Source organism: Sparus aurata, chromosome 24 (genome assembly GCF_900880675.1).
Source record: "Sparus aurata chromosome 24, fSpaAur1.1, whole genome shotgun sequence".
NCBI classification, from domain to species: Eukaryota; Metazoa; Chordata; class Actinopteri; order Spariformes; family Sparidae; genus Sparus; species Sparus aurata.
In genome coordinates, this window is record NC_044210.1 from 17,008,826 (window position 1) to 17,033,700 (window position 24,875).

General features: G+C 43.4%; 1 protein-coding gene across 6 annotated transcripts in view; it reads left to right on the forward strand.

Moving 5' to 3' along the window:
• LOC115577226 (collagen alpha-1(XVIII) chain-like) overlaps positions 1-24,875 on the forward strand; it is a 43,563-nt gene that overhangs the window by 13,183 nt on the left and 5,505 nt on the right. The window contains exons 1-29 of one of the 6 annotated variants that reach the window (XM_030410200.1): positions 4,077-4,630; positions 15,302-15,843; positions 16,936-17,016; positions 17,097-17,156; positions 17,958-18,033; positions 18,309-18,368; positions 19,194-19,336; positions 19,427-19,435; positions 20,008-20,025; positions 20,196-20,402; positions 20,487-20,513; positions 20,604-20,666; positions 20,770-20,853; positions 20,950-20,988; positions 21,074-21,214; positions 21,309-21,362; positions 21,461-21,505; positions 21,621-21,683; positions 22,020-22,157; positions 22,541-22,606; positions 22,693-22,719; positions 22,856-22,954; positions 23,073-23,108; positions 23,735-23,821; positions 23,998-24,030; positions 24,144-24,179; positions 24,272-24,331; positions 24,599-24,676; positions 24,764-24,799. In XM_030410200.1, the coding sequence (XP_030266060.1) occupies positions 4,264-4,630; positions 15,302-15,843; positions 16,936-17,016; positions 17,097-17,156; positions 17,958-18,033; positions 18,309-18,368; positions 19,194-19,336; positions 19,427-19,435; positions 20,008-20,025; positions 20,196-20,402; positions 20,487-20,513; positions 20,604-20,666; positions 20,770-20,853; positions 20,950-20,988; positions 21,074-21,214; positions 21,309-21,362; positions 21,461-21,505; positions 21,621-21,683; positions 22,020-22,157; positions 22,541-22,606; positions 22,693-22,719; positions 22,856-22,954; positions 23,073-23,108; positions 23,735-23,821; positions 23,998-24,030; positions 24,144-24,179; positions 24,272-24,331; positions 24,599-24,676; positions 24,764-24,799 (2,775 nt within the window). In that variant the 5' untranslated portion in view covers positions 4,077-4,263. Of the gene's footprint in view, positions 1-4,076; positions 4,631-15,301; positions 15,844-16,935; positions 17,017-17,096; positions 17,157-17,957; positions 18,034-18,308; positions 18,369-19,193; positions 19,337-19,426; positions 19,436-20,007; positions 20,026-20,195; positions 20,403-20,486; positions 20,514-20,603; positions 20,667-20,769; positions 20,854-20,949; positions 20,989-21,073; positions 21,215-21,308; positions 21,363-21,460; positions 21,506-21,620; positions 21,684-22,019; positions 22,158-22,540; positions 22,607-22,692; positions 22,720-22,855; positions 22,955-23,072; positions 23,109-23,734; positions 23,822-23,997; positions 24,031-24,143; positions 24,180-24,271; positions 24,332-24,598; positions 24,677-24,763; positions 24,800-24,875 lie in introns of those variants that run through there. The other 5 variants (XM_030410205.1, XM_030410206.1, XM_030410202.1 and 2 more) reach the window with 5 other exon arrangements.

The window sequence follows — 24,875 nt, forward strand, 5'->3', positions numbered from 1 at the left end:
AATATTTGCTCTAAGTAGACGTCAAGTTCCCACAGGAGCTGCAGCGTTCAGCTGGAGTGAGGGGAGCTGCTTGTATAAAACTCCAGGTGTCTTCATGAGCTGACATTCGCTTCACTCGATGAAGCATAATGTGTTTTCTTACCCTCCTCGTGGCCCTGCAGACATGTACGACGGAGAGCCTGCAGAGTCTGAAGGTAGATATTGATGAGTGTGTCAAGCCTGAACACACCAGATGAGACTTTAATGTGCAGATACATTGTGGAAATCGATGTTTAGGTGATAAAAATGAAGCTTTTTCATGTCACAAATGTCATAACTTGCAAGTTTCGGGGCTTTTTTCTTCTTCTGCTGTGGAGAAGAAATCTCACGGCACAATCATTTGGCGACAGAAAACAAAGAAAACAAACTAAACAGGAAGTCTGTTTTTCCCCCAAACGCAGTCTCTGGAATTGCTTTTGGTAATTACTGCGAGACTGAAGCACATGAGCTTTTGTTTTATTATTTGTCTGGGAGTTTTCAGTGCTGTCTGCTCATTTACAGGCTTTGAAGAAGCCTTTTTTAAGACTCATTGTTTTCAGATTTTGCCTGTTTTCACCTGATAACATCCACATTTCGTAAAGTAGTATCAGACGATAGTTTCCCTGTGTGTTTCTGACTCAGATTACGTTCCAGTTCCATCTGAATGTTGTTGGGTTTGTTGCTGTTGAAACAAACAACCAAGACGTCTTTGTGGTTAGCGCAGCTTTAAAACATACGGAAATTAGATGATAATTAAGAGTTAGTGCAAATAGTCAGCTTTTGAGCCTGTTAGTGAGTATTTAATATGGAAATTGTTATTCTTAAAATCCAATTTACACCAATTTTCTTCTTATTCTTTTCTAAATATAATTTTCTTACCAGTTTATTCATATTTAAACTTGCAGTAATTATCTTTTTGATCACTTGGAGGCCGCAAAAACAAGCTTTGAGTACAACATTTACAATTTATCAAAAACAAAAATCATCTCCAGCTCCTCTTTTATTAGTTTATTAGATTATTTTATTGTGTCGTGTTTCAAGAATTTGTTTATAACGTTTACAAATGTTCAAGATCACGGTCCAGCAGACTTCAGGCATTTAATACAGCCATTATCTGCATGGCTAACAGTGCTAACTAGCTAATAGCAGCTAAAGTAGTAGCTACAGCCATAAATGGGGGGTAAAGTAACAAGCAGTTAGCGGTTACATACAGGAGCAATTTAATAGACCATAGTCAGCTAACAGGGCCACTAGCTGCATGACTAGCTGTGCCAACTCGCTAATGGCAGCCAGTAGCAAAATAAAGAGTAGCATATGGTGAGCAGCAGTTAGCGGCTACATACAGGAGCAATTTAATAGACAACATAAAGGTAACAGGGTCACTAACTTCATGGTTAACTGTGCTAACAAGCTAACAGCAGTTAGTAGCTACAGCTAAGAGTAGCCTATAGTGAGCAGCATTTAGTGGTTACATACAGGAGCATTTTCAGAGACCATAGTCAGCTAATAAGGTCACTAACTGCACGACTAATAGTGCTAATCAGCTCTGGGCAGCTAATAGCAACAGCAAAGTATAGCATATAGTGAGTAGCACTTAGTGGTTACATACAGGAGCGATTTAATAGACCATAGTCAGCTAATAAGTTCACTAACTGCACAACTAACGGTGCTAATTAACTCTGGGCAGCTAGTAGCATATAGTGAGCAGCACTGAGCGGTTACATCCAGGAGCCATTCGATGGACCTCATAAAGCTAATAGGGTCACTAACTTCATGGTTAACTGTGCTAACAAGCTAACGGCAGCTAGTCGCTACAACAGAGAGTCGCCTATGATGAGCATTTAAATTAAAGAAGCAGATTTGAAGGTTATTTAGACTTCTTGTGCTGATTTGTCTAAAATAAAAGCGAGATAATCTACTTAACATCCATCTTTAAAATTTTAACGAGTCGAGATCAGCTTGATAAACTCTGAAGAGGCTTTGAAGGACAGTTGAGGCACCGACTCGCATCATTTCTGTCTCTGCAGCCCTCCGATGCCAGAACACTTCATCTGTGACAGCTGGCTCGCTCTCTCTCATTTCCAGCGTCCCGGTCAGCTTCTTGCAGAACGCGTCCAGCACACATGCTGACAGCAGCAGCGATGCTTGTATGAATGCACAAATTATCAGAATGTGGCAGCTTCCAAGCCTCCAAATGTCATGCAGCGTGGGCGTGGGAGGTCTGAGGGCTGGAATGTCTAACAGCTGGATGTCGTAGCTTGGCAGATGAGGCGGGTAGCTGGCTGACGGGGGCACACAGGGCCGAGAGGAGGAGGCGGCCTGGGAGACGAGGGGTATCTCCCTCCCTCCTTCTCTCATCTTATCGCCCATCTGTGAGAACCTGGAAGTGGTACATTTTCCGAGGATTTTCTCCGATGAGGCAATGGAGTCGTCCCCCGGGAGCGGAGCTTAGGACATCGATCCAATCAGATACGCCCTCCGCGGCTGCCTCGCCATCTCAGCTGCCGTCCATCAGTCAACCCCTCACACTGCTGCGTCTGTTCATCACAGTATATTCAGCGCAAAAGGAGCAGAAAGTTGAGTTCTGCCTCTCTTTGAACAAAAGCTATTAATCACAGTGACATGTCAGCGTTGTGTAACTCAACACCACATTTTTCCCGAAGCCATCTTTTCCTTTTCGTTGTTGTTTTAAACCGCAATGAAATCATTTCTCATCTTAACCTGTCAGCTGCTGTCAGTTGTTCCTAATGACCCTTCAAAAAGCAGCCGTGTGCCCTTGTTAACCCTCGTCTCAGGTGAAGTTTGGTGGCATTAAGAAGAATTACGCAAAAATGAGAGAGAAGTCCATAAAGTACTCTTGTGGGGTCCTGACCCCCAGGTAGAAAACCACAGCTGTCCTCGTCCCACTCGCTAACTGCTTGTTCGACGGCTTTCAGGTAAACAAAAACAGCCCTCTGTTTCAGAAACACTCATTATGGTTTCATTCCCAAATGAAAGGAGCATTTTGAAATCAGACTTTGTGACACCGCTGCAGGAAAACATGATTATGTGAAAGAAAAAGGTTATATGTCTTGTAAACTTTTGATCACTCAAATTTTCCGAGGGTTTGTTCTCTCCTTTTGTCCCGAAAAAACTAAAAATGATAAACAACTTTTTATAAACTGATCGAACTTGAGAACTACTTGATTACTGTAGTAGTATTATACTTGTAGTGTACTCTAGAGAGAGATGCCTCATATAGTGGATCTCTTTCTCAAGCGGCATCTATTTTCTGCATTTTCTGATTGTGTTAAAATTCAATATCAAGCTAGCTTCAAGGCTACGCTGAGCTAATAGCCTCCCAGCTTAGTACACAAATATACGTGTGGTGTTGATGTTCTCATCTAACTCTTTGCAAGAAAGTGCAAATGTTGAATAATTCTTTTAAATGATTAGTGCGTGCTCTTACGTGAAATTGTGAGCACATCTGTATGTTTAAAAGTAGTTTAAAATCACCCTGATGCTCTGGCCGGTCGAGTGCTGACACAACATCCTGCAGGAAAATCCCAAATTGTACCAAAATGACATTTTAGATCACTGCAACCTTTCTTACATTAAACACCTACATGAATCTGTGTCATGTGATGACTGAGCGGACGGCCCTGCTGCATTTTCCTCCTCTGAACTTCAGATCTTTGCTCATTTTCACATGCATGACCACCCGGACGTCAGACGCCGAGCACAATGTGGACCAAACCTGTTTATTATGGCCTATTTATAATCAAGAACTCCACGTTACACTGAGGTTATTTCTGTGCAGGACGGGTGTGTCGTTGTGGTAACACGAACGCTCGCATGCTTTTTCTTTATGCTGGAGAAAAAAGGTCTTCGGGGAGCCACTCATCCACTCACACGGGGGAGGAGTTCTTGTGTGTGTTGGGGCAACTTTGAGTAACCAATGACTTCCATCATCGGTGTAGCGAGCCTGCCTCCACCCTCGGGTCCCCCCCACCCGTCCATGCAAGTGTTTTTTTATTTTATGAGGGAGGTTGCAGCAGCCGTGCCCTGCGAGATCCAGAGGGGAGGGTCTGTGAGTGTGAGCAGAGTTTTTATGTCTCTGTTTTCATTCAGTGGATGCTCAGTGGCCCTTGAACCGCTTGGATTTAGCTGGTGAGCGGCTGGCTAACAGGTGGAGGAACAGTGAGAGCGCTGTGTGGAGGGCTGCAGGCTGAGACACTTTGGAGGACTGTCGCAGGAGCCGGCAGCATGCTGAAGATCCAGACGTGGTTGCTTCTCCTGGCTCTCTGTGCCGGGAACCTGGAGGCCTGGTTTTGGTCCACAAAAGAGGAACCGACCACACAAACCCCAACAGTGAAAGGGACAGCAGATGCCTCCACGCCAACAGGTGCCACCACGCCAACATGGACGACAGGTGCCCCCGAGACGGCCAATGCCACGAAGAAGAAGGATGACCCGGAGGAGGATGATGACCTGTCCGGGGTTGGGGAGGAAATCCTCAACGTAGCCACTGGAATCCGTAAGTTTGTCCAGGCGTGGGACGCGACCCCGACCGCCAGGACTACTAACGGAGGCCTGACAGAGAAGGCGGAGAGCGCTAACCCTAACACGACGGGTAATCCAAACCGGTTCAGTAAGGGAAGGGTGGAGGAGGGTTCTGGGGTCGGGGTAGGGAATGTGTCTGAGTCAGATGTAGAATCAGGTGTGAAGGCATCGCCTAGAAATGTAACCGAGATTGTAGGTGATGTTTCTAAAATCAATGAGACTGTTGAAGGTATTTTGGATCTCCCGCCAACTCCCCCTGATAGTCGCATCAACGGTTCTGATCCATCTTGTCTCCCCGTGCCCTCTGATTGGTCAATTTGCTCCGGCAAACATCCGAAATCTTTCACGCTGCCCAACTTTTTCAACCACACATCTGTGGAGGAGGTGGGCGCGGTCCTACAGGAGTGGGCGTGGCTCACGAGGGAGGGGTGTCACCACAGCGCAGAGTGGTTCCTCTGCCTCCTGCTGGCGCCCAGGTGCCCTCCCCCCGCCACCGCCGGCGCGCCCCTGCACCTGCCCTGCCGCAGCTTCTGCCAGGTGCTGCAGGACAGCTGCTGGGCGTCTCTGGAGAACGGGCGTCTCCCGGTGGAGTGTCACCTCCTGCCGGACGGCGAGCAGGAGCTCGGGCGTCCGGTGTGCGTGTCCGTTAGTAACTGGAAAGGTAACCCCGGCGGGTTAGAATGTATCCTGACCGGAGATACATTTTGAACCCGATGTCACGTCACGTTCTGTCGATGTTTAAGCGTTAGTCTGTGTGTGTTTGTGCGGTGTTTGTTCTGGTAATGCACGTGTCCACGCACATTTTGGACGTCTTGCCATCTAACGATTGATTTTTGCATGTTTCAGCCAATTTGAATGTGATCGCGAGTACTTTACATCACAGCTGAACATATTTCAAATTATTGTAATGTTTTAAATGATTGCAGTTTGCCACCTCAGGCACATCTGACACTAGAGGTCTCCACTGCTGATGAAATGTCGTTATGTCTCATTGGCCGACTTCCTTCTTCACTCTGAGACTTTCTCCCTAAAAGTTTTAGCTGCAGGTGACAAAATGAAATGCAACTTTATCTTAAATAACATAAAATGTTGTTTTATAATTTGTAATATCAACGCAACATAAAATAAAGGTAAAGTCGCCGTTTAACGTTTTACACGAACAGCATCGTCGGGAAGGACAAAATCAAAAATGCAACAGATCCAGTGACTGTCTTTTTTACTCCACACATTCTTCTTCCTTGTCAGATCCTGTTGCCTGCATTACCCACAATGCAACACTGATAGTTAAGATAACAGTAGCCTGGAGACATGAGGAGCAGTGACTCAACACCCCCAGCTTTTGAACAAACGTCAAACTCGTAGTCCTCAAACCTGAACGACAGAAGGCTTCACTCAACTTTATCTTGCAGTAGTATTCTGATTTTCCCCTTTAAAAGTGCAATATGTAGACATTTTCATTTAGAACATTCAAATATTAACAAAAACTCTGATATTCTGATGCTCCATGTATGTTTTTTTGAATTTTGTCAAGGTGGTCAATTCTTACATATGCACCTTTAAATCACCCGTCACAGTGAGTGTTTCCGCTTTTATTGCTGTCACAGTTGCATTTCTGTTGCGTCTTGCAGGTGCGGATCGTTTGATTTGGCACGCCGCACTGTGTTAACAGACAAAAGCAAAAAGTTGACACATTTACTGTGACGAGGCTTGAAGCTCGGGCATGTTTCAAGTCTCTGCAGGTCGAACGTAGAAAACACACTGACATCAGCGGACGAATTCAACCAACTGATGCCTGGAAGGTTGGAAAATGTTGGCTAATAATGTAAAGTACAAACAATCTGCAGTAAACAGGTTAAAACATGCAAAAACAGCCGTGTGGTCACTGCAGTCGCCGTCGTTGTCATTGTCGTCGTCACTGTTGTGGTGTCACTTTCTGTCCGGAGGAGGTTGTTGAGCACGAACGCATGACGCAACAGCTGAGTTCACGTCACCGGCTGCATGTGACTGTCTTGTCGAAATGCACGGTTGCAGAACCGCATCTGCAAAAGCACCGTTTTTGTGTGATGAGTCAGCAATGGTCAGCAAGAGCAAGAATACAGGACTTATCTTGAATATGTGTTGTAGTAAAACAGGCGTCAAAAACCACCAATAAATAAAAAAAATGTTGCACCCAAGTTCATTCTGGTTGCATTCAACACACCTAAAATGACTTTCTGCATTGATTCAAGTCTTTTTTTTATTAAGACAAGCATTGTAAATCTATATGATACACACAGTTATGAGGCCTTTCCCCGAGTATAAACCTTTAAGACAGGAAATGCTGCAGAGGCCCACGTCCAGGGGTTTTTAGTGGCTTCATAAATTGAGCAGTACGGGAAGGACTGTTGCTGTATTGGCTCTTCTCTCAGGGGTGCTGAACAGAATGAACTCTGCTGCCTAAAACCATCTTTATCATACGTTTTCCCACAGGAATATTTAATATAAATGTCTCAGGTTTAAGTGGCAGATGGGTTTTGTTATGTTCCACGTCCTACAAGTAGCGTTCTTGTTTGGATAACCCTTAAACTCAGATATAAACCATGCTGGGCTTTAAATTGGAATGTTGTAAAACACAGATAAGTGTGTTGAATGAGGCGGCCCCGGCGGGTTCGTACGTTATGCTGCTGCACATGCAGAACAGGAGGTGACGGGACGTTATGTTACGATTGGCTGCTTTTATTGGGTGGGAAATTTCCAAACACCTGCACGGAGAGCCTCGTTCGTTCAGCCACAACGAAAGGAAAAAGGAAGAGAGGGGGAATGTGTGGCAGGGTTTCGGGGGTTTCATACATGCAGCATGTTGTCTGGTGCAGCAATAATCTCTCCATTTCATCCATCGCATCCTACATCCTGCATGCCGAGCACGCATTTCTGTCCTGGGTTATCTACTTGTCATCGTGTTTCAGAAGTTTCTGATCAGCTGGCGTGGAATTTATGTGTGGATTTAGATGCGAGTGGTGTTTTAGCTTCCAGGGGGGGAAACAATCGGGCCATCTGTGGTGGGGAGGATCGGCTGTGGATGGCATTTATGATGGCGGCTGTGGGTGGGAAAATGGTCCGCTGCGAAAGAAAGAGTGTGGCGATTGTGTTGCTCGGTTTGGGAGAAAGGGCAACGGCGTCGCGGCGAGTAACAAGAGAGCCTTGTGACTGGGATGAGACGGGGCGGCTCGAAGTCTCCGCCAGAGGTCAGAGGGCACGGCCGGTCGCCCACCCTCCCAAACCACCAACACTTGATGGGTGGTAATCAAGCGTTCGGCCGACCATTAAGAGGATGAGTAGAAACAGAGAGTGGGACAAAGTCTAAGAGAGACTTTTATGTGAGCTGGGAATTACCCACTAATTCAGTGACGTGGTTCACAGTCAGCGCACAGTGTTCTTCAAAAACAGTTTAATCGTTTTAAGCTGCATTTTGGGCCAATTTGAATTCATTTATCTTTAATCAGACTCCTTCCTGTTTGTCTGAAGTTAGAATTATTTTATTTTCAGTTGGTGGTGAGCTGGTTGTGGCTCAGCAACAGCAGCAAAGGTTGAAAACAAGTATGAGCTGCTTGAATATTACATTTAAAAGTCACTTAACTTGTCAATCGTTGTATTTTTGTTTGTGTGTTTGTTTGTTTTTGCCAAGAATCAGCTGAGAAGATTGACACCACACTCATATCTGCGCAGTAAATATGAAGCTTGAACCAGCTGCCAGTTAGCTTAGCTTAGCATAAAGCCAGGAAACAGGAGGAAACAGCTAGCCTGCTTCTATCAAACGAGAACAAAATACGCCTACGAGCACCTGCACAGCTCAGTAATTAACATATTATGTCTTGTTTGTTTAAACCAAACAAAAACAAAAAGAAAAAAACAACAATTTGTGGTTTTACGGGGGGTTTGTGTGTGGAACTATTTCTTGGAGTGGTGCAGTGACTTCCTGGAGTCTTGCAAGGAAACTTAACTTTTAGTCTTGTTGTCAGCATGAGGTTGTCAGGTGAGCAGCAGCACGACTTTCAGACTGAAGCAGGCTAGCTGCTTCCCCCAGTTCCAGTCTTTATGCTAAGCTAGGCTAACTAGCATCATATTTAATGAGCAGGCATGACAATGGTATCACTCTTCTCCTCAACATAAACAAATATAAAGAAATGACTGTACAGACAAGAAAGCAGATTAAAATGGTGCTAAGCTGCCAGCCTGGCTTCATTTTCCCATCAGGTTTCATGCCTGATAGCAGAGTGATAGCGAGGGTTATAGGGAACTAATCTAAATGCTAACGGTGTTATTATAAAATAGCCATGCATTGCTCTGTAAACATTTAATTCATAGCGATCTGGTAAAGCAAATAGAGATGTGAAAGCAGATAGAAATGATGCTAAGCTGCCAGCCTGGCTTCATTTTCCTGGGACCAGTCTTATCCTACCAAAGTTTGGTAAACTAAAGCCTAAAACTTGTAAGCCAACAATAAACTGCAGTGGTATAAACACAACAAAAGTAGATTCACATTCCTCCAGTTGTTGATACCTGTTGCTGCTCACATTTCTTCACTCAGTAACAACATTTAATCTGGACTGCAGCCAAGAAACCTGACTATCTCAAATCTTGCTTGACGCTCAAAGAGAAAGCGAGATCCAGCTGATGTCATCTGAACCCGCTCACTGATCCCCCCATCAGTCAACTTTAATTTGACTCTCAGCTCTCGGCTTATTCAAACATGGATTAAGGTCTGACTGGGGAGCAGAGGGAAGCGGTTGGATGTCACAGCTGCGTCGCCTCCGTTTGAAGCGTCAAGCGATGCCACCCGGCTTCTCAGGCGTGTGAAGCCCAGTTGGTCCGATCCCAAGAGGCCAGAACTCCAGCTGGGGGTGTTAATGGTTGAACCCACTTGTTTAATTGGCAGCGGGAGTCACTAAACAGACAACAGGGACTTGGAGACTGAACATGTTTGTCTTTACTGGCTTTAAGGTGGAGAAAGAGAATGTCTGAACTGCATACATATCTCAGATGCTTTACTCTGTCATTAGACAATTAGATTAGCTTGTTGTTTCAGAGATTACGTCTCCAAATAAGGGCCGAAACTCTCAGATGGAGGTAAAGAAAGCTCTGTTTGAGGCATACTTTGGTAATAGTGTAATGCTCCTTCAGTATTTTGCATGCAGAAGACTGAAAGTACAAAGATTGCTCATGCAGAATAGAAGTCGGACGTGTTTTTGTGTAATTACAGAGGAGGAACGAGAAGGTTTCATTGTGTAAATACAGACGTTTTCGGTTGCAATGAGCCAGAGAGCGGAGCTGAAGTCTTGTTTCTTTAACTGAAGGCTTCTGGGACTTTTATATTTTGTTTTTCCTGTTGTAAATGAGCAATTTGTGAACTGCTTTTATGTCTCTGGTATTGTTTTGTTGGATGACATGCACTCTAAATTTGCGTTATAGATGATATCATAGTTGCAGGTCAATACTTGAGTCCCTCCACACGTTGATATACGAGCAACTTTTCACTACAGACTTTCCCCAAGTGTTTTGAAAGGAATCCTTACTTGTAAATATGTTGAACTGCCAGTTTGGTTTTAATACGTCATAACGAACCACATGAAGGGTCAACCAGCGCAAGAAACACAGTCATTATCTTTGCAGCAGCTTTGTTTTGTTGCAGTTTGCCGGAGTTTTGCATGAAGCTTCTGCAAGTCACGTTTGAGATGTTGAAGATTCAAATGTTGATTCTGCCACTTAAAAACATGTGCACACTTTATTCTGCTGCTTTCACAATAGGAAATGTAATATTTGGAGACTGCGCTACATGTTTTGAGGGTTTTATTTGGTAATAATTCACAAAAGCACAAGGAGATATTAGTTTTGAGTGTCAGATTGACACATCACTGCCAAAAGAAGTCAGAGGGATTCTTTGTTCTGAGTCATCACACTTCAGGAGTTTTTGTTTTTGGCTCGAAATGATTCAGAAGTTTTTTTCTTCTGCCTCTTCTCTTTGTTTCTTACCCCGGGGAGGTTTACGCTCTCCACTCCTGAACCTCTGGAGGAGTCCATTAGTCACACAACGACATTTCAGCCTGTTTTAACTGGCATGTCGTGTCCGTGCAGGCTTCTGGGACCGAGTGTGTCTGCAAGCTTCATCCTATCAGAGTCCCTCATGGTCCACTTTCCCATGGACATCTGACACGCATTTCCTTCCTCCGTCCATCTGTCCATGTCTCTTCTGTCTTTTTTTTTTTTTTCTTCACACAGTACAACAGGCATTGAATTTCTCCGTGGTTAAACGTTGGAAAATACAGATATGGCACTGCATTAATCCTCTGAAACAGAATACATGAGGTCATTTTTATTTTGTTTGTCGATGCCTTCGGGGCTGTGAATCATGTTGTTCTTCCTTACAATGAGTCCTGTTAGACATCAGGGTTAACATGACGATAGTTTCTCACATCTGGGTGCGATGCCAACTTCCTTTTGTCCTCTGCAGATGAGCCAAGTTAGAGAAACAGCCGATGTTCTGCCTTTTTGTATGCTGGAGCATTAATATTTTGGCCCGGTCGAAACTATGAAGTACAACCTTGTCAAGACTCTCAGGAACATGAACAATGTCTGCCAACTATCCTTGTGGTTAGAAGACCATTATATAACAATAACACACATTTTTCTTGTTTAATACTCTCAATCTCAGGCGCAAATGAGTTTGTTTGTTTTTCTTGGGGACCAGAATGCAATGCAAGTTTTGGACATGAATCACTGGTTTCTGAACCCCCCACAAGAGGGGTCATACACTTTCTCTAAGTTATTACTGCTTTTATAGTAAATTCCTGGATAATTTTACCACCATGCAGACGAAAAGACACCATTTTGCTGCGTCCCGTTTCATAAATCATGAACTGGTTGTCGTAGAGTCTTCTGGGAGAAACAACTGATTCAGAATCATACGTTTTTTGGACCTAATTTTTCACTGTTACTCGTTTGTTTGATGGTTGGTTTGTTGGTTGGTTGGTCTATATATTGGTTGGTTGCTTGGTTGGTCTATATATTGGTTGGTTGCTTGGTTGGTCTATATATTGGTATGTTGGTTGGTTTGTTGGCCTATATATTGGTTGGCTGGATGCTTAGTTGGTCTATATTGGTTGGTTGGTTGGTTGGTTGGTTGGTCTATATATTGGTTGCTTGGTTGGTAAGTCTATATATTGGTTGCTTGGTTAGTCTATATATTGGTTGCTTGGTTGGTCTTTATATTGTTTGCTTGGTTGGTTAGTCTATATATTGGTTGCTTGGTTAGTCTATATATTGGTTGCTTGGTTGGTCTATATATTTGTTGGTTGCTTGGTTGGTTGGTCTATATATTGGTTGCTTGGTTGGTTGGTCTATATATATTGGTTGCTTGGTTGGTCTATATATTGGTTGGTTGGAAGGTCCCAGTATTGACACTTAATGAACTTTTGTTCTATTAATAGTTTAATCTAGAAAATAATCACATTATCAAATAAAAATTTATTTTCTTTCTTGAGGCACAAATGGGTGAAAACATCCATAAATGAACCATAAAAACTGCCTGGAAAAGTCATGTGTTTCTACTTCCTGTGCTTTTAATCACCTCATCTGCATCTCGGTTCACAGGATAAATCTAAATGAAGCCAGAGCCTGAGACCGAGACTTGTACTCTGATAAAGAAATTAGAAAAGTGTGTGTAATTGTTATATAATGGTCTTGTAACCAAGATGTAGCTGGTATGAATGAATAGTTGGCAGACATTGTTCTTGCTCATGGGAGCCTTCAGGGTCTGGTTAGTGGGAGAGCTGTGGTCGGACTGGACAGCTTCCAGATGTGAAACAGGACCTGTCTTGGGAAAAATCGGTAAACAAACTCACATGTTGGTGCAGAAGAGGAAGTTTCCATCTTGTCGTTTTTCATTTTAAAAGTTTAATCAAAAGACAGGACATAATCTGACCCACCTGATTTGTGTAACAGCTGCAGCAGCTGTTGCACACTGAGATCAGCCAATAGCAGGTGCCCTCAGTGGGAAGTTGACCACCCGGCGCGCCCTGCTCGAGGTCCAATTATGAACAGGATCTCGCTGTGGCTGCTGTGCAGGTCGAGACAACATAACAAACATTCATGCATTCAGCAGGGAGTGTGTGTGTAAGTGTTAGTGTGTGTGAGAACATGTGTTTGGGATTACTCCCTCAGTGCAGATGTGCAGTTTGGTTACGAGCTGATTGACCCATAAATAACTTTCCGTGGCAAAGTGTTGGTCGACATAATGAGACTTCGCTCTCGGCAGGTGGAAAGGTGTGCAAACACTCCTGACTGAGAGTTTACAAGAAACAGCTAACATGATGACAACAATAATGTGACTTTAGAGTGGAGAAAGTCATTCATTCATGAATTTTGATTATAAGCCCAAAGAGCATCGCAGTGGGAATCACAGTTTTCAGGCTAGCTTGAATGTTTTTATTAAGTTAGCGACTATGTTTTGGCAAACTATAATTGACTAAAAATGGAGAAAAGATGTTGAGGGAGTTTGTTTTCTCCCATTACAGCTTGAATAATTAAAGAAACAGAAAACAGAAAACATTCAGCCAAACGTAAAGTCAGCAGATTGTTTGTCTTAATTGTTTAGAGTTGGCAGTGTCGATATTTAAAGGTAAAACTAATAACAGCCCAGCTACTTTTTGTTTTACACTGATTTGTTAGCATGCTACCATGCTAAACTATGGTGAACATGCCAAGTGGTAGCCAATAACTGCATAGCGTAAATGTGTTAGCACTAGCATCATGATGTTAGCATTCACTACCAATGTGCCTAATTACAGCATCACTGCTAGCATGGTCATATCCTGTCAGTGCTATGGCTAGCTGTATAACCAAAACTAGCCAACATGAGCTTTAAATTATGTTTTTTATTGATTATCTTGGTTATACACTTTGCTGTGCTACTATTGTTTAATCTTTTTGGGCTCTTTAAGTCAGAAATGATTCTGCAAGCTGATATATTAAACATTGATTGGTTTTGATAACCATTCGCCTAATTGTTTTGAATAATCTTTTGAGCAAAAATGCCATATTTTGGCTGTTGTCAGCTTCTAAAATGGGATTTTCCACTTTTGTAACTGTAATTCTTACTTTTATATATTTAGGTTGTATTAATCTATTGGTTAATACTATTGGCCAGACAAAACCAGCAGTTTGAAGATCTTGGGCTCTGGAAAATTTTATTTTTTCTCTTTTTTCTGAGACTTCTAGACCCAAAAAAATAGTATTGTAATTGCAAAATAATCAGCACATTAATTTCTTTTGATTGAAACTGGAAGATATGTCCAATCTGAGTCAGAGTTGAGCTGCTAATGGTCCAGTCCTGTCTAGTACTGTTATGAAAGTTTGTACCACAGTAATAAATTCTGTTTTCCCCCAGTTCAGCTCAAGCTGGTCTTTGTCCGAGTTGCAGTTTACTCTGACTGAACACATAACAAGCTGTTTTTGTTACTTTCACATCATTTAGAAAACCACTGGAAACCCCCACGACCGCCGACCTCTGTGACCTCTGAACATTTAATGCACAGATTACATTTTAGCCATGAATCTGGGATGACAGGACGTCCTCAGGAGGTCGCTGAGTGGACGTGTCCCCCAGGACGAAACCGTTTCTCCCTCGTGATGCCGATTTATGAGAATGTAATCATTGGTCTCGAGGCTTTTCCCTTTTGGGCTGTGTGAATCTATGGGAACTGAAGTATCAGCAGTTTTTTGTATTAATTTAATCCCCAGTGTCACAGACACTGCAGCAAAAAATGGAAACTGCAAGCTGGAACATTTGCTTGACCCTCGCCGTGGTTGAAGGCAAGCGGTACGTCCTGCTAACACAGAGAAGGAAGAGATGTGATAATAATGATGCACACATTCTTCTTGAGGGCATTTATTGTTTCTGACGTCAGACAGGTGTGGAGGTAGGGGGTTTCGCCGCTGTTCATTGATCCGACGAGCACTTTTACCCCATTAAAACCCACTGTGCAGCGATCCCTGACTGCGGTTTGCTGCTTGACCTGGAGGGTCATTGCGGTTTAGGGTTTGTTGTTCCAGAGGCACTTGTCATGAATCAGTTGTGTCGGTGACTCATTTAAAGGAGTTACTTCACTTCCTGTGCTTCCTGGAGTGAGAAATATTGCATTTTAACAAGATTTAACACATGCTAACCCGTAGTTTGGAGAAATGTTCTTAAATCTAAGAGAAACGACTAATAATCTAGGATTTCTTCTAAGAGACTGTTTAAGCATTCTGGATCGTTTGCCATCCAGATGTTACACAACAGTTTCTCAGTTTTTCTTTTTAAAGAACTTGTGATTTGCTGATCATTCCTGTGCTTCTGACTGACCGTCTTTGGAACTGATGCTGCCTTCAAGTGCACCTCATAAGCTTGTACTTTTTGAGTGGTAAATTCAACACTTTACGCTCATTTTATCACTGGTTTTTGGGGCAATTATCTGAAGATATGTACTTTGTCCAGCAGTTTTTTGATGGCTGTGATTTAGTTCCAAAAAATAAAAAAATGATAACTTAAATCAAAAGAAACAACTTATAATCTACAAATTTTCTAGGATTCTGGATAGTTTGCCATCCAGATGTTACGCTCTGGACCACAACGTTTTTCAGCTGCACTTGAAGGCAACGTTTGTCAAATTTTTTCCAAGTTTTTTGTCTCCAAGTCTAAAATTCCTTTCTTTTCCTTCCCCTGCAGTGGAGAGCGGCGTCTCTTTGCTCCAGCTAATCGGAGACCCTCCACCAGATGCGATCACCAGGTCCTACGGGCCGAGGGGGGAGACCGCTTACGTCTTCACCCCTGCGGCGGTGTCGGGCCAGCCGGCTCTGGCCCACGTCCCCAACCCTTTCTACCGCCACTTCTCCCTCGTCTTCCACCTCAAGCCATCCTCTCCCGCCGCCTCCGTCCTCTTCTCCATCACCGACGGACCCCAGAGGCTCATGTACATCGCCGTCAAGCTCAGCGCGGTGCAGTCCGGCCGTCAGAAGGTCCAGTTCTTCTACACCGAGCCCGATTCTGAGGCTTCGTACGAGGCGGCCAGCTTCAACGTGCCGAGCATGGTGGACAACTGGAGTCGCTTCTCGCTGGCTGTGTTCGAGGAGCAGGTGACTTTCTATCAGGGCTGCGACTCCGAGCCCCAGGTGGTGAAGTTTGAGCGTTCGCCGGATCCGATGGAGCTCGACGGAGGCGCCGGGATCTTTGTGGGTCAGGCAGGAGGAGCCGACTCTGACAAGTTCCAGGTAATGCCTGAATATCAGATGGTGTGTGGACGAGTTGAGTCTTATATTTGGGTCAGTACGCGACACCTTTACGGTACTTTTATCTTCAAAATACAAACTCCGAGAAACTTTTTCAAATGAAGAATGACTTCAGATTAAGATACAATACCTGAGTCTATAAGCTGTGATGTTTTATAAGTCCTTCAATGCGTTTTTTATCGGTCTAACGGTGTTTATATAGCTGCCTGATCCGAATATATAACACCAGTTGTGTCTTCCAAGTTTGGACCAAAGAAAGCTGCATTCTCAGCTGCATTTGGACGAGACGTTATCAAACCTTTATGATGTAAACATTGACTTTAGAGGTTCAGAATGGGAACATATTAGATTAAATATATTAATAAATGTATCTTTAGACCAAATTTAATGAGTGAAAGTACATTTCTAGACAACATGATCACTTTTACAGACTGGATTAGGTAAAAAAAAACAGGATCTTCACACTTTTATTTTGAGCATTTGGAAGAGAAATCAGTCTTGTAGCCATAAACTCCGGGGTGCCAGAGGAGGAAATGCTCAAGCGCTGAAGAGATGTTTTCGCTCATCACTTTTTCGGACACAAATGAGCTAAAAAACAGCAACGAATCCTCCTCCAGATGTCACCCGAGGGAGCCAGAGAAGTCAGAATAACACGCTGCGTGCTGAAAGAGCAGGTGTGTGGAAGTCTGAGCGCTTTAATTTCTCCCCGTGGCACCTCGTGGCAGAGTTAACCCTGCTCGTTCTTGTAAATCTATCACCGGACCCTCCTCACCTTTGACCTCTGACCCTGAACTTGACCACATGTAACACTCACATGGCTTTTCTTTGCTGCTATTTTTGGGCCAAAAATCATCCAAAATTGAGCTTTTTTTATGGGCACAAACTCGTCTTTAAGGTGACGAAAAGCAGCTGACACAACAATCTCCTCTGCGTGAGTCATTCTCTCGCATTTTCCATCTCTTTGGAGATTTCAGAGGAAGCTAATATCGTGACTGATTGTTCGCAACGAGTTTTGTCATCACGGTGAAATCAAAATGCATTCAGCATGTGTGTTTGTGTTTTTTTTTTTTTAGGGGTGAGATCGCAGAGCTGAAAGTGGTGGGAAACCCTCGGGCCGCTGAGCGTTTGTGCGACGACGAGGACGACTCCGACACCGTGAGTGTTTGATTTTTAAGTATGTCAGTCAAAGTTTTTTGATGTTTTTTGTGTAACGTCTGTCTTTCTCTGTCCCACAGGCGTCTGGTGACTTCGGCAGCGGTGAAGGCGACAGGAGACAAACAGGACACACCGTGAGGGTCAGTGTGTGTTTTCATTTCTTCTGCACAGCTCACAAGATGAATCGTTGAAGTTATTTGACATGAAACTACCTGAACATCTTTAAGTTTCTGGGTCTGAAAGTGTCTTCACCCTGCGTTCATTCTAACGGCCCAGCAGGGGGGCGTCTATGCTGGTTTCAAAAAGAAATCTGATTGTATGTAGGCTTATGAGAAAATTACCTGACTTCTCACTGGATTTCTGACCTCAGTAATCAGTTTCCTGATGAGTTCATGGTCTCAATCTGTAGTTTCAAGCTTTCTTCAACACATCGTGATGCTCAGTTTGCAAATTCAGGTCACATTTAGAATAAAAATAGACAATACAGCAGTCGAAGTGTCAAACTTACTTTCCACAGTGGACAAACAGTGGGGGAATAATAACTCTCGACATAACTCCATTAGTCCAGTAACATTTAGAAAGTGTACAAGAGGTGCACAATTAAATCGAGTTCACGGGAAGTTAACCGGCTTCTCTGGCAGGTTATCCAGGTAATTTTGATCCGGAAAATCAGGTGGATTAAAGTTATTCCAGCCAGATAAGAGACGTTAAGTAGTAAAAGCTAAAGCAGATTTGCTAAACAAGGCTGCCAAATGCGTACAGCTTTTTGCAGACACATGCAAGCCAGAGACTGGGTTTTAAGACTCGAGGTTTCGAGTATTTATGTTTGTGGTGCAGCTTGAGTTCACCTGGTTGAGAGAGAACCAGTAAACCAGTGAAAACATCACGTATGGGGCTTTAAAGTTTAGGTTTTAAACTATTTTTCTCTTCTCTGTTTCCAGACGACACCTCCCTCCCTCCGTCCCGTCCCTCAGCCTCCTCTGAAACCCTCAGAAGGAACCAGACGCACAGAAACAGGTAAAAGTTCACTGACGGCTGCAGATCAGTAAACACACGGCAGGAAGAAAGTGTCATGGAAGTTTTTAATCACACGGCAGCAGCTGCCAAGGAAACGTCCTGTATCATCACTGTGCTTTTATATAGAAATATGTGCATTAGGCCGCCTGTCTGGACCTGAAGGCGAGCGGAGGTTTGCTGCAGGGCGTCAGTGTTAGTGAGCTGAGACTCTTTAGCTCCCCCTGGTGGACAAACAGGCGTCACGCTGCCGGTAAAGACGTTTGTGTTGACTTTAGATTTCAGGTATCAGCCGTCGTCGGTGGATCAAAGCCGGGGCGGATCGCCGGGCCCAAGAGGTGGGTCGCTGGTGGCGGAAGGATCGGGTCACGCCTGGCAGAATGCAGCCATCCTATCACAGCATAGAATGAGCTGCTGGGTGGTGCTGTGAGCACGGTGGTGGAGGGTGGATGATCTGAACGATTCAACACGAGTTGTTCTTTAAGAGGCGTCAGGGAAATAAGGCAGAAGTTGTATTTTAGTTGCTTTCGGAGTTAAATCCAGTCGTCATCTCCTCCAAAACATCCAAATCATTCTCCTAAACGAGTGAAGTACCTGGAGAACTTGTGTTAAAACATAAAACATTCCCTTGTTTTAGCTTTTCTGCATCAAACAAAAGAAATGAAAACGATAGAAAACACATTAAAAAGAACGTGTAATGAATGGAAAGGAAGGAAGGAAGTTGAGAGGATGGGTTGTGCAGCAGCGCCCTCTGCAGACAGAACGGGTGGTTGACCCGGTCGTGTCCAGCAGGTGGTGTCGGACTGATCCGTTCCTCTCCTCACAGGCTTGCCTGGGGTTCATATTTGCTGCTTGTTTGCACTTTGAATCGCTGTTTGACTCTTTATTGTGTTCAATAAAGACGTATGTGTGCATTCTGGTGGTGGATCACTGGATCATTTAGTGAACAAACTGCTCATATTTTACAGAAATATCCCAAAAAACACATTTATTTTGTTAATTATTGTGGTTTTTATTATTATTTAAATGCTTTAAATGTTTTTGCTTCTTCTGAGCATGACTGTGCAGGTAATCTGATTACTCTCCTCTGCATGATGTATTGAAGCGCTAAAGTTCAGTTGTTCCTGACCTGCTGATTATTGATTGGGTGACCGGTTCCTCAGGTCCAGGTGGTTCTAAAGGTGAGAAAGGAGACAAGGGAGAGAAAGGCTCCACAGGGGACACGGGCCCCACAGGACCGAAGGGAGAGTCCGGCTCCGGCTCCGGCTCCGGTTCTGGTTCCTCCTCTCAGGGTGGAGGACAGAAGGTAGAACATCCGTCTGTGTGTCTGTATGTGAAGGGTTGTGTTAATAAATGAACACAATACTAAATGTTTCTCTCTTCTCTTTGGTTTCAGGGAGAAAAGGTGCGTTACCTACAGAGTGTTCTGAAAAAAAGGCTTCTTCTTCTTCTTTTTCCTCTTCGTCTTCACCTGTTTCTTCTTCTCCATCCGTTTCTTCTTCTTCATCTGTTTCTTCTTCTGTTTCTTCTTCTTCTTCACCTGTTTCTTCTTCTTCTTCACCCGTTTCTTCTTCTCCATCCGTTTCTTCTTCTTCATCTGTTTCTTCTTCTGTTTCTTCTTCTTCACCTGTTTCTTCTTCTTCTTCACCCGTTTCTTCTTCTTCATCTGTTTCTTCTTCTTCACCTGTTTCTTCTTCTTCATCTGTTTCTTCTTCATCTGTTTCTTCTTCTGTTTCTTCTTCTTCTTCACCTGTTTCTTCTTCTTCACCTGTTTCTTCTTCTTCATCTGTTTCTTCTTCATCTGTTTCTTCTTCTGTTTCTTCTTCTTCATCTGTTTCTTCTTCTTCATCTGTTTCTTCTTCTTCATCTGTTTCTTCTTCTTCATCTGTTTCATCTTCTTCATATGTTTCTTCTTCTTCTGTTTCTTATTCTACATGATATTTGTACTTAATGTTTGTCTTTTTCTCTTCTATTCAGGGAGACAAAGGTCCAAAGGTATGTGACCTACAACATGTTACCTTAACTTTTTTCCGTCTGAGGAGAGTTTGTCTTCGTCTGTCTGTTGAGAATCATGACAGCCAACTAAAATGAACTACAGTTTACAGACTTGATGATTATGACATCATATATTGTGATGTAAAAGATGTTTTCTTTGTCTTCTCCAGGGTAGTTCCGGCTTCGGATACCCCGGCAATAAAGGTGAACGAGGGGCTCAGGGGCCTCCAGGGCAACCTGGTCCTCCCGGACCTGCAGCTGAGGTGGTTCGACTTGGAGACGGCTCTGTTGTGCAGCAGGTGTCTGGACCCCCTGGACCACCGGGACCACCAGGGGCAGATGGGGCTGCAGGGCCTGCAGGAACCGATGGAGAGCCTGTGAGTAGAGAAAAACCCTGTAGTTTCACCAAATCTGAGTTTTTCTGGATGAAAGTCGCTCACTGATTGTTTTCTGTCTCTCAGGGAGATCCAGGAGAGGATGGGAAAGCTGTAAGCACCTTTGTTTTATTGAAAATATTGAGATGTTCTTGTTATTGACACATTACCGGTGTAATTTTGTTGTTTTGCTCCCGTTGACAGGGTCCACCTGGGCCACGAGGTTTCCCAGGAAGTCCAGGAACCGCTGGCGCTAGAGGAGAGAAGGTTGTATTACAGAACTGAACAAGATGGAAAGATTAATCATGTTGTCTCCTGATTTATTATGTTACAGTGATTTATTTGGCTTGATGAGGTTTGATATTTCCAGGGTGAGCGTGGAGAGGGTCAACCAGGACCCAGAGGCCCCCCTGGTCTACCAGGACCTCCTGGACCAGGCACCGCTGACCGTCCAGTACGTCCACACTGCAAACACGCTTTTCTTTCAGCAGCTTTTTCTTGTTTCACAACATATTTTTCACTGTGTTCTTATTGATTGATGTTTTGATAGACGTTTATCGACATGGAGGGCTCAGGATTCCCCGACCGGGTACGTCGATCATTTTTTTAACATTTTAAAGGGTTTGGAAGTGAAGTTTTCACACGACATTATGAATTTGTGATGTGTTTTCCAGGCTTACCGTGGTCTTCCGGGCCTCCCAGGCCCTCCAGGCCCTCCTGGTCCTCCTGGAACGTCAGTGGCACTTGGAGCTAACGGTCCAGTAGCTTTTGGACCTCCTGGACCACCTGGACAAGACGGAGCGCCTGGTCTACCTGTGAGTATCTTCTTATTTGACTGTGAGGTGACAGAATATGACCAGGATGAGCTGTTAAACTGATTGTTTGTGTGTATCCTGTGTGATGTTTCAGGGCCCTCCTGGTCCTCCTGGTCCACCGGGTCAACCAGGACTCGGAGGAGCGAAGGTGAGAGTGCAAAAATGTACCAAATAAAACATGTGGCGTCATTTTGTGTGGGACCCAACACTGCTAACGTGTCTATAATGTGTTAAATTCCCATGTAGGGTGACAACGGTGAGCTGGGTCTTCCAGGAGCTTCAGGAGAAAAGGTGAGTTTAAATCGAATCCTTCACTATCACCTGTGATTTGTCTTGAAAATGACAAAAAAGTTGTGGCGGGTGCACCAGCTAGATTCTCCCCTCTGTGTCTGTCGCCTTCCTCTAGCAAGACGAACAAGACTCCAACTTTTTCACGGGCCTCTTCTCTTACTTTGCTCCATCCTCTACGGTGTGTAATGGTCGCAGGTACTGGGGGGTCTCTGCTTCGGTGATTTCCTTCCCTTTCTCACTTTTTAACCAGTTTCCTTTTCCGCAATTAACATATATTTTTTAATATTTCCAGTTTCTGATAACCCAAACCACTCCCTTTGAGTTATATATCCTTAAACCTGCAACAGTATCCATAGAAATACTTTTAATTTAACCCCTCGCTGCTTTCCTTTCTATCTCTCTAGTTTCTTAAATCTACGTCTTTTTGGACGCTCACCTACTTTTGTGGTCCTTGTTCAGAAGTTCAGCAGAGAGACATAAAAAAACCCTGACTCTTTTCTCTTCCTTACCTCAGGGCGCTCAGGGTGATGCCGGACGAGCAGGCACACCAGGGCAGACCGGGCTGGCTGGGCTTCCAGGTCCAATGGGACCAATTGGACCTCCAGGTCCACCTGGTCCACCGGGGCCTCCATACCGCGGTGGTTTTGCTTATGTGAGTAGTGGTTAAACGTACAACATACAGTGCATTCAGAACCGCGTCTTGGTCTCATATTTTTTGCAATATGCAAAATTGTGCTGGATTTTATAAGTTGCGATGAAAATCATAATTTGGTGGCAGGAGATCCAATCTATCTCAGAGATGCATTCACAAAAAAGCCCACATTTCAGGTCCGAAGAAGACAAACACACCTTTAATCCATTTATGTACAAGCGCTAATATCAAATATGAAACACATTTTTTAAATGTTTAAGTTGGCAGGAGATCCAGTCTATCTAAAAGACCCATGGCCGCTGATTATGCCTCATTATTTGACTGAAAGTCATGTCAGATATGCAGATTTATACATGATTGCATCCTTTCCTCTCTTCTTTCAGGGTATCGATGGTAATTATGAGGGGAACAATGGTTTGCCTGGAGTCACCGGCCCACCTGGACCACAGGTACACAATCAGCTGCACGTGAGAACCCTGACCTTCCTTTTACAGCAGATCTTCTGACTCATGTTCTCCTGTATTCTGTCTTCCAGGGCCCACCTGGTATTGCAGGTCTTCCTGTGAGTACTCCAGAGTTTGTAAAGCTTTGTGTAGCTTTCTTGGAAACGTTTATACTCAAACGTGGCTGCTGTGGTGTATTCTGTACATAAATCATTGTCATTTGAACAAAAGTAACTGTTTTGTTTTGATTTCCAGGGTAAGCCAGGTTTACCAGGCACCCATGGAGCCAAAGGATCAGAAGGACCAAGAGGACCTCCTGGGATACCAGGTCTGGATGGATTCCCTGGACAGTCGGTAAGAAGGCAGATTAAGTTGTTTTAGTATACCGTGTGAATATTACCCTAGTTGTGACACTTTAAACATATTCCAGTTGTATCCTTGGCACTAAAAACAACGTGTGTTTATTTTCCAGGGTGATAAGGGAGACAGAGGAGGGAAAGGAGAGGCGGTGAGTTCTGTGCAAGAAAACAAACAAACTCAGTAAAAATTCCAGAATACTTTTCATTTTTTAGTTGGAAAGAAAATCATAGTTTGGTGGCAGGAGATCCAGTTTACCTCTGAATACTTTTCTGTTCCTCAGGCAACAGTTGAACACTATTTATACATATGTATAAGATATATAACTATATCACACACAAACATTCAACAAGTATATACTAAAGAGTTCTTCACCTTGTAATGTTTCACATGTGAAGCTTTCGGAGGCATATGTGCTTTTTTGGATGTTTCACATGTGTTTTTTTGGATTTCAGATGTGTATTTTTTAGGCTTCACATTTTTTTTTAGATTCCACGTGTTTTTCATGTGTATTTGGATGTTTCACGTGAGTTTTTTTTTTTTTCTCATGTGTTTTTTTAGGTTTCACATTTTTTTTTTATTTCACTTTTTTTTTTTGAGGTTTCAAGTTTGTCTGCCATGTTTTTTGGACGTGTGGACATATTCAATTCATATATGAATATCAATATGAAGGAAGAAGTAAAACTTTTAATGTGAACAAGTGAAATATCAATATGGAATATGTCAGTATGTCTTTGCGCCTCTTATTGATGGTTTTATGTCTGTAATTCATTGCAGGGTGTACCAGGGCGAGATGGCGGGCCACCTGGACCTCCAGGGCCTCCCGGACCTCCAGGACAGATCGTCTACCAGCCAACAAGCGACGTGAGTCGAACGTTAAGTCGTTTTAATGTGGAGAGCTTGAATACGTAACATGAATTTAACCCTCACGTAACAGCCTGCTGTTAAATCACTAAATCACTGCCTGAGTGTCTCGTATTCACTGACCATCACTGCTTGTTCACCTCGACACTAACTGACCTAACTCTGTCTTGCTGTAGTATAATGACGTTTATTGGAGCGAAGGGGAGCAGGTGAGTCGTCCACCTAACTGACCTCACTGTTAACCTCACTGAACTAGAAATATTTAAACAGGCGGACAGAATATTAGTTCTTTTTCTTCATGGTTTTTTCTTCTCTTTCTCAGGGAAGAGGTGGTGTTCCGGGTCGAGCAGGATTCCCAGTATGTTTCACCCACATAATTAAAGTTCAGTTTGGAAATATTCAATCTATTTGAGAAACATATAAGTCAAAGTATTTTGTTCTTTCGTTTAGGGGCCAATGGGACCAAAAGGAGATAAAGGAGACTCAGGGCCTCCAGGATATGCACCTAAAGTAAGAAATTCAAGAGTTTAATGAAAGAATTTAACATTTCTATTATTTCATGTTTTTTTTTTTTTTAGTTTTTTATGTATATTTTTATATTTATTTGTATAAATTCACTAATGCCTAGCTTTATATGTGTTGCATTTAATAGCATATTGTTTAAGAAATTATTATTAAATAAATTATAATTTCTTATTCAAGAAAATTACCCTTAATATTCTTTCCTTTCCAGTTGTGTTTGTAAACTTCACATTTAACCCTGTTTGTTCCGTTCAGGGACAGAAAGGAGAGCCCGGTCTCATCTTGGGGGCTGATGGGAGACCGCAGTACATCGGTGGTCTGGGAGGACAGCCGGTAAAAACTTAAGGAGTTATAATCAGTAATTGTACGTAGTAACTCAAAATCAGTGATTAATCGTCGAAAATGTATATTGATTCACAGGGCGAGAGTGGACCTCCTGGCCCAGTTGGACCTCCAGTGCGTACCACATTTTGATTTAACACATTTTTAGTGTTTTTCTGGTATTACATAAACTAAAGGCATCGAATTAATA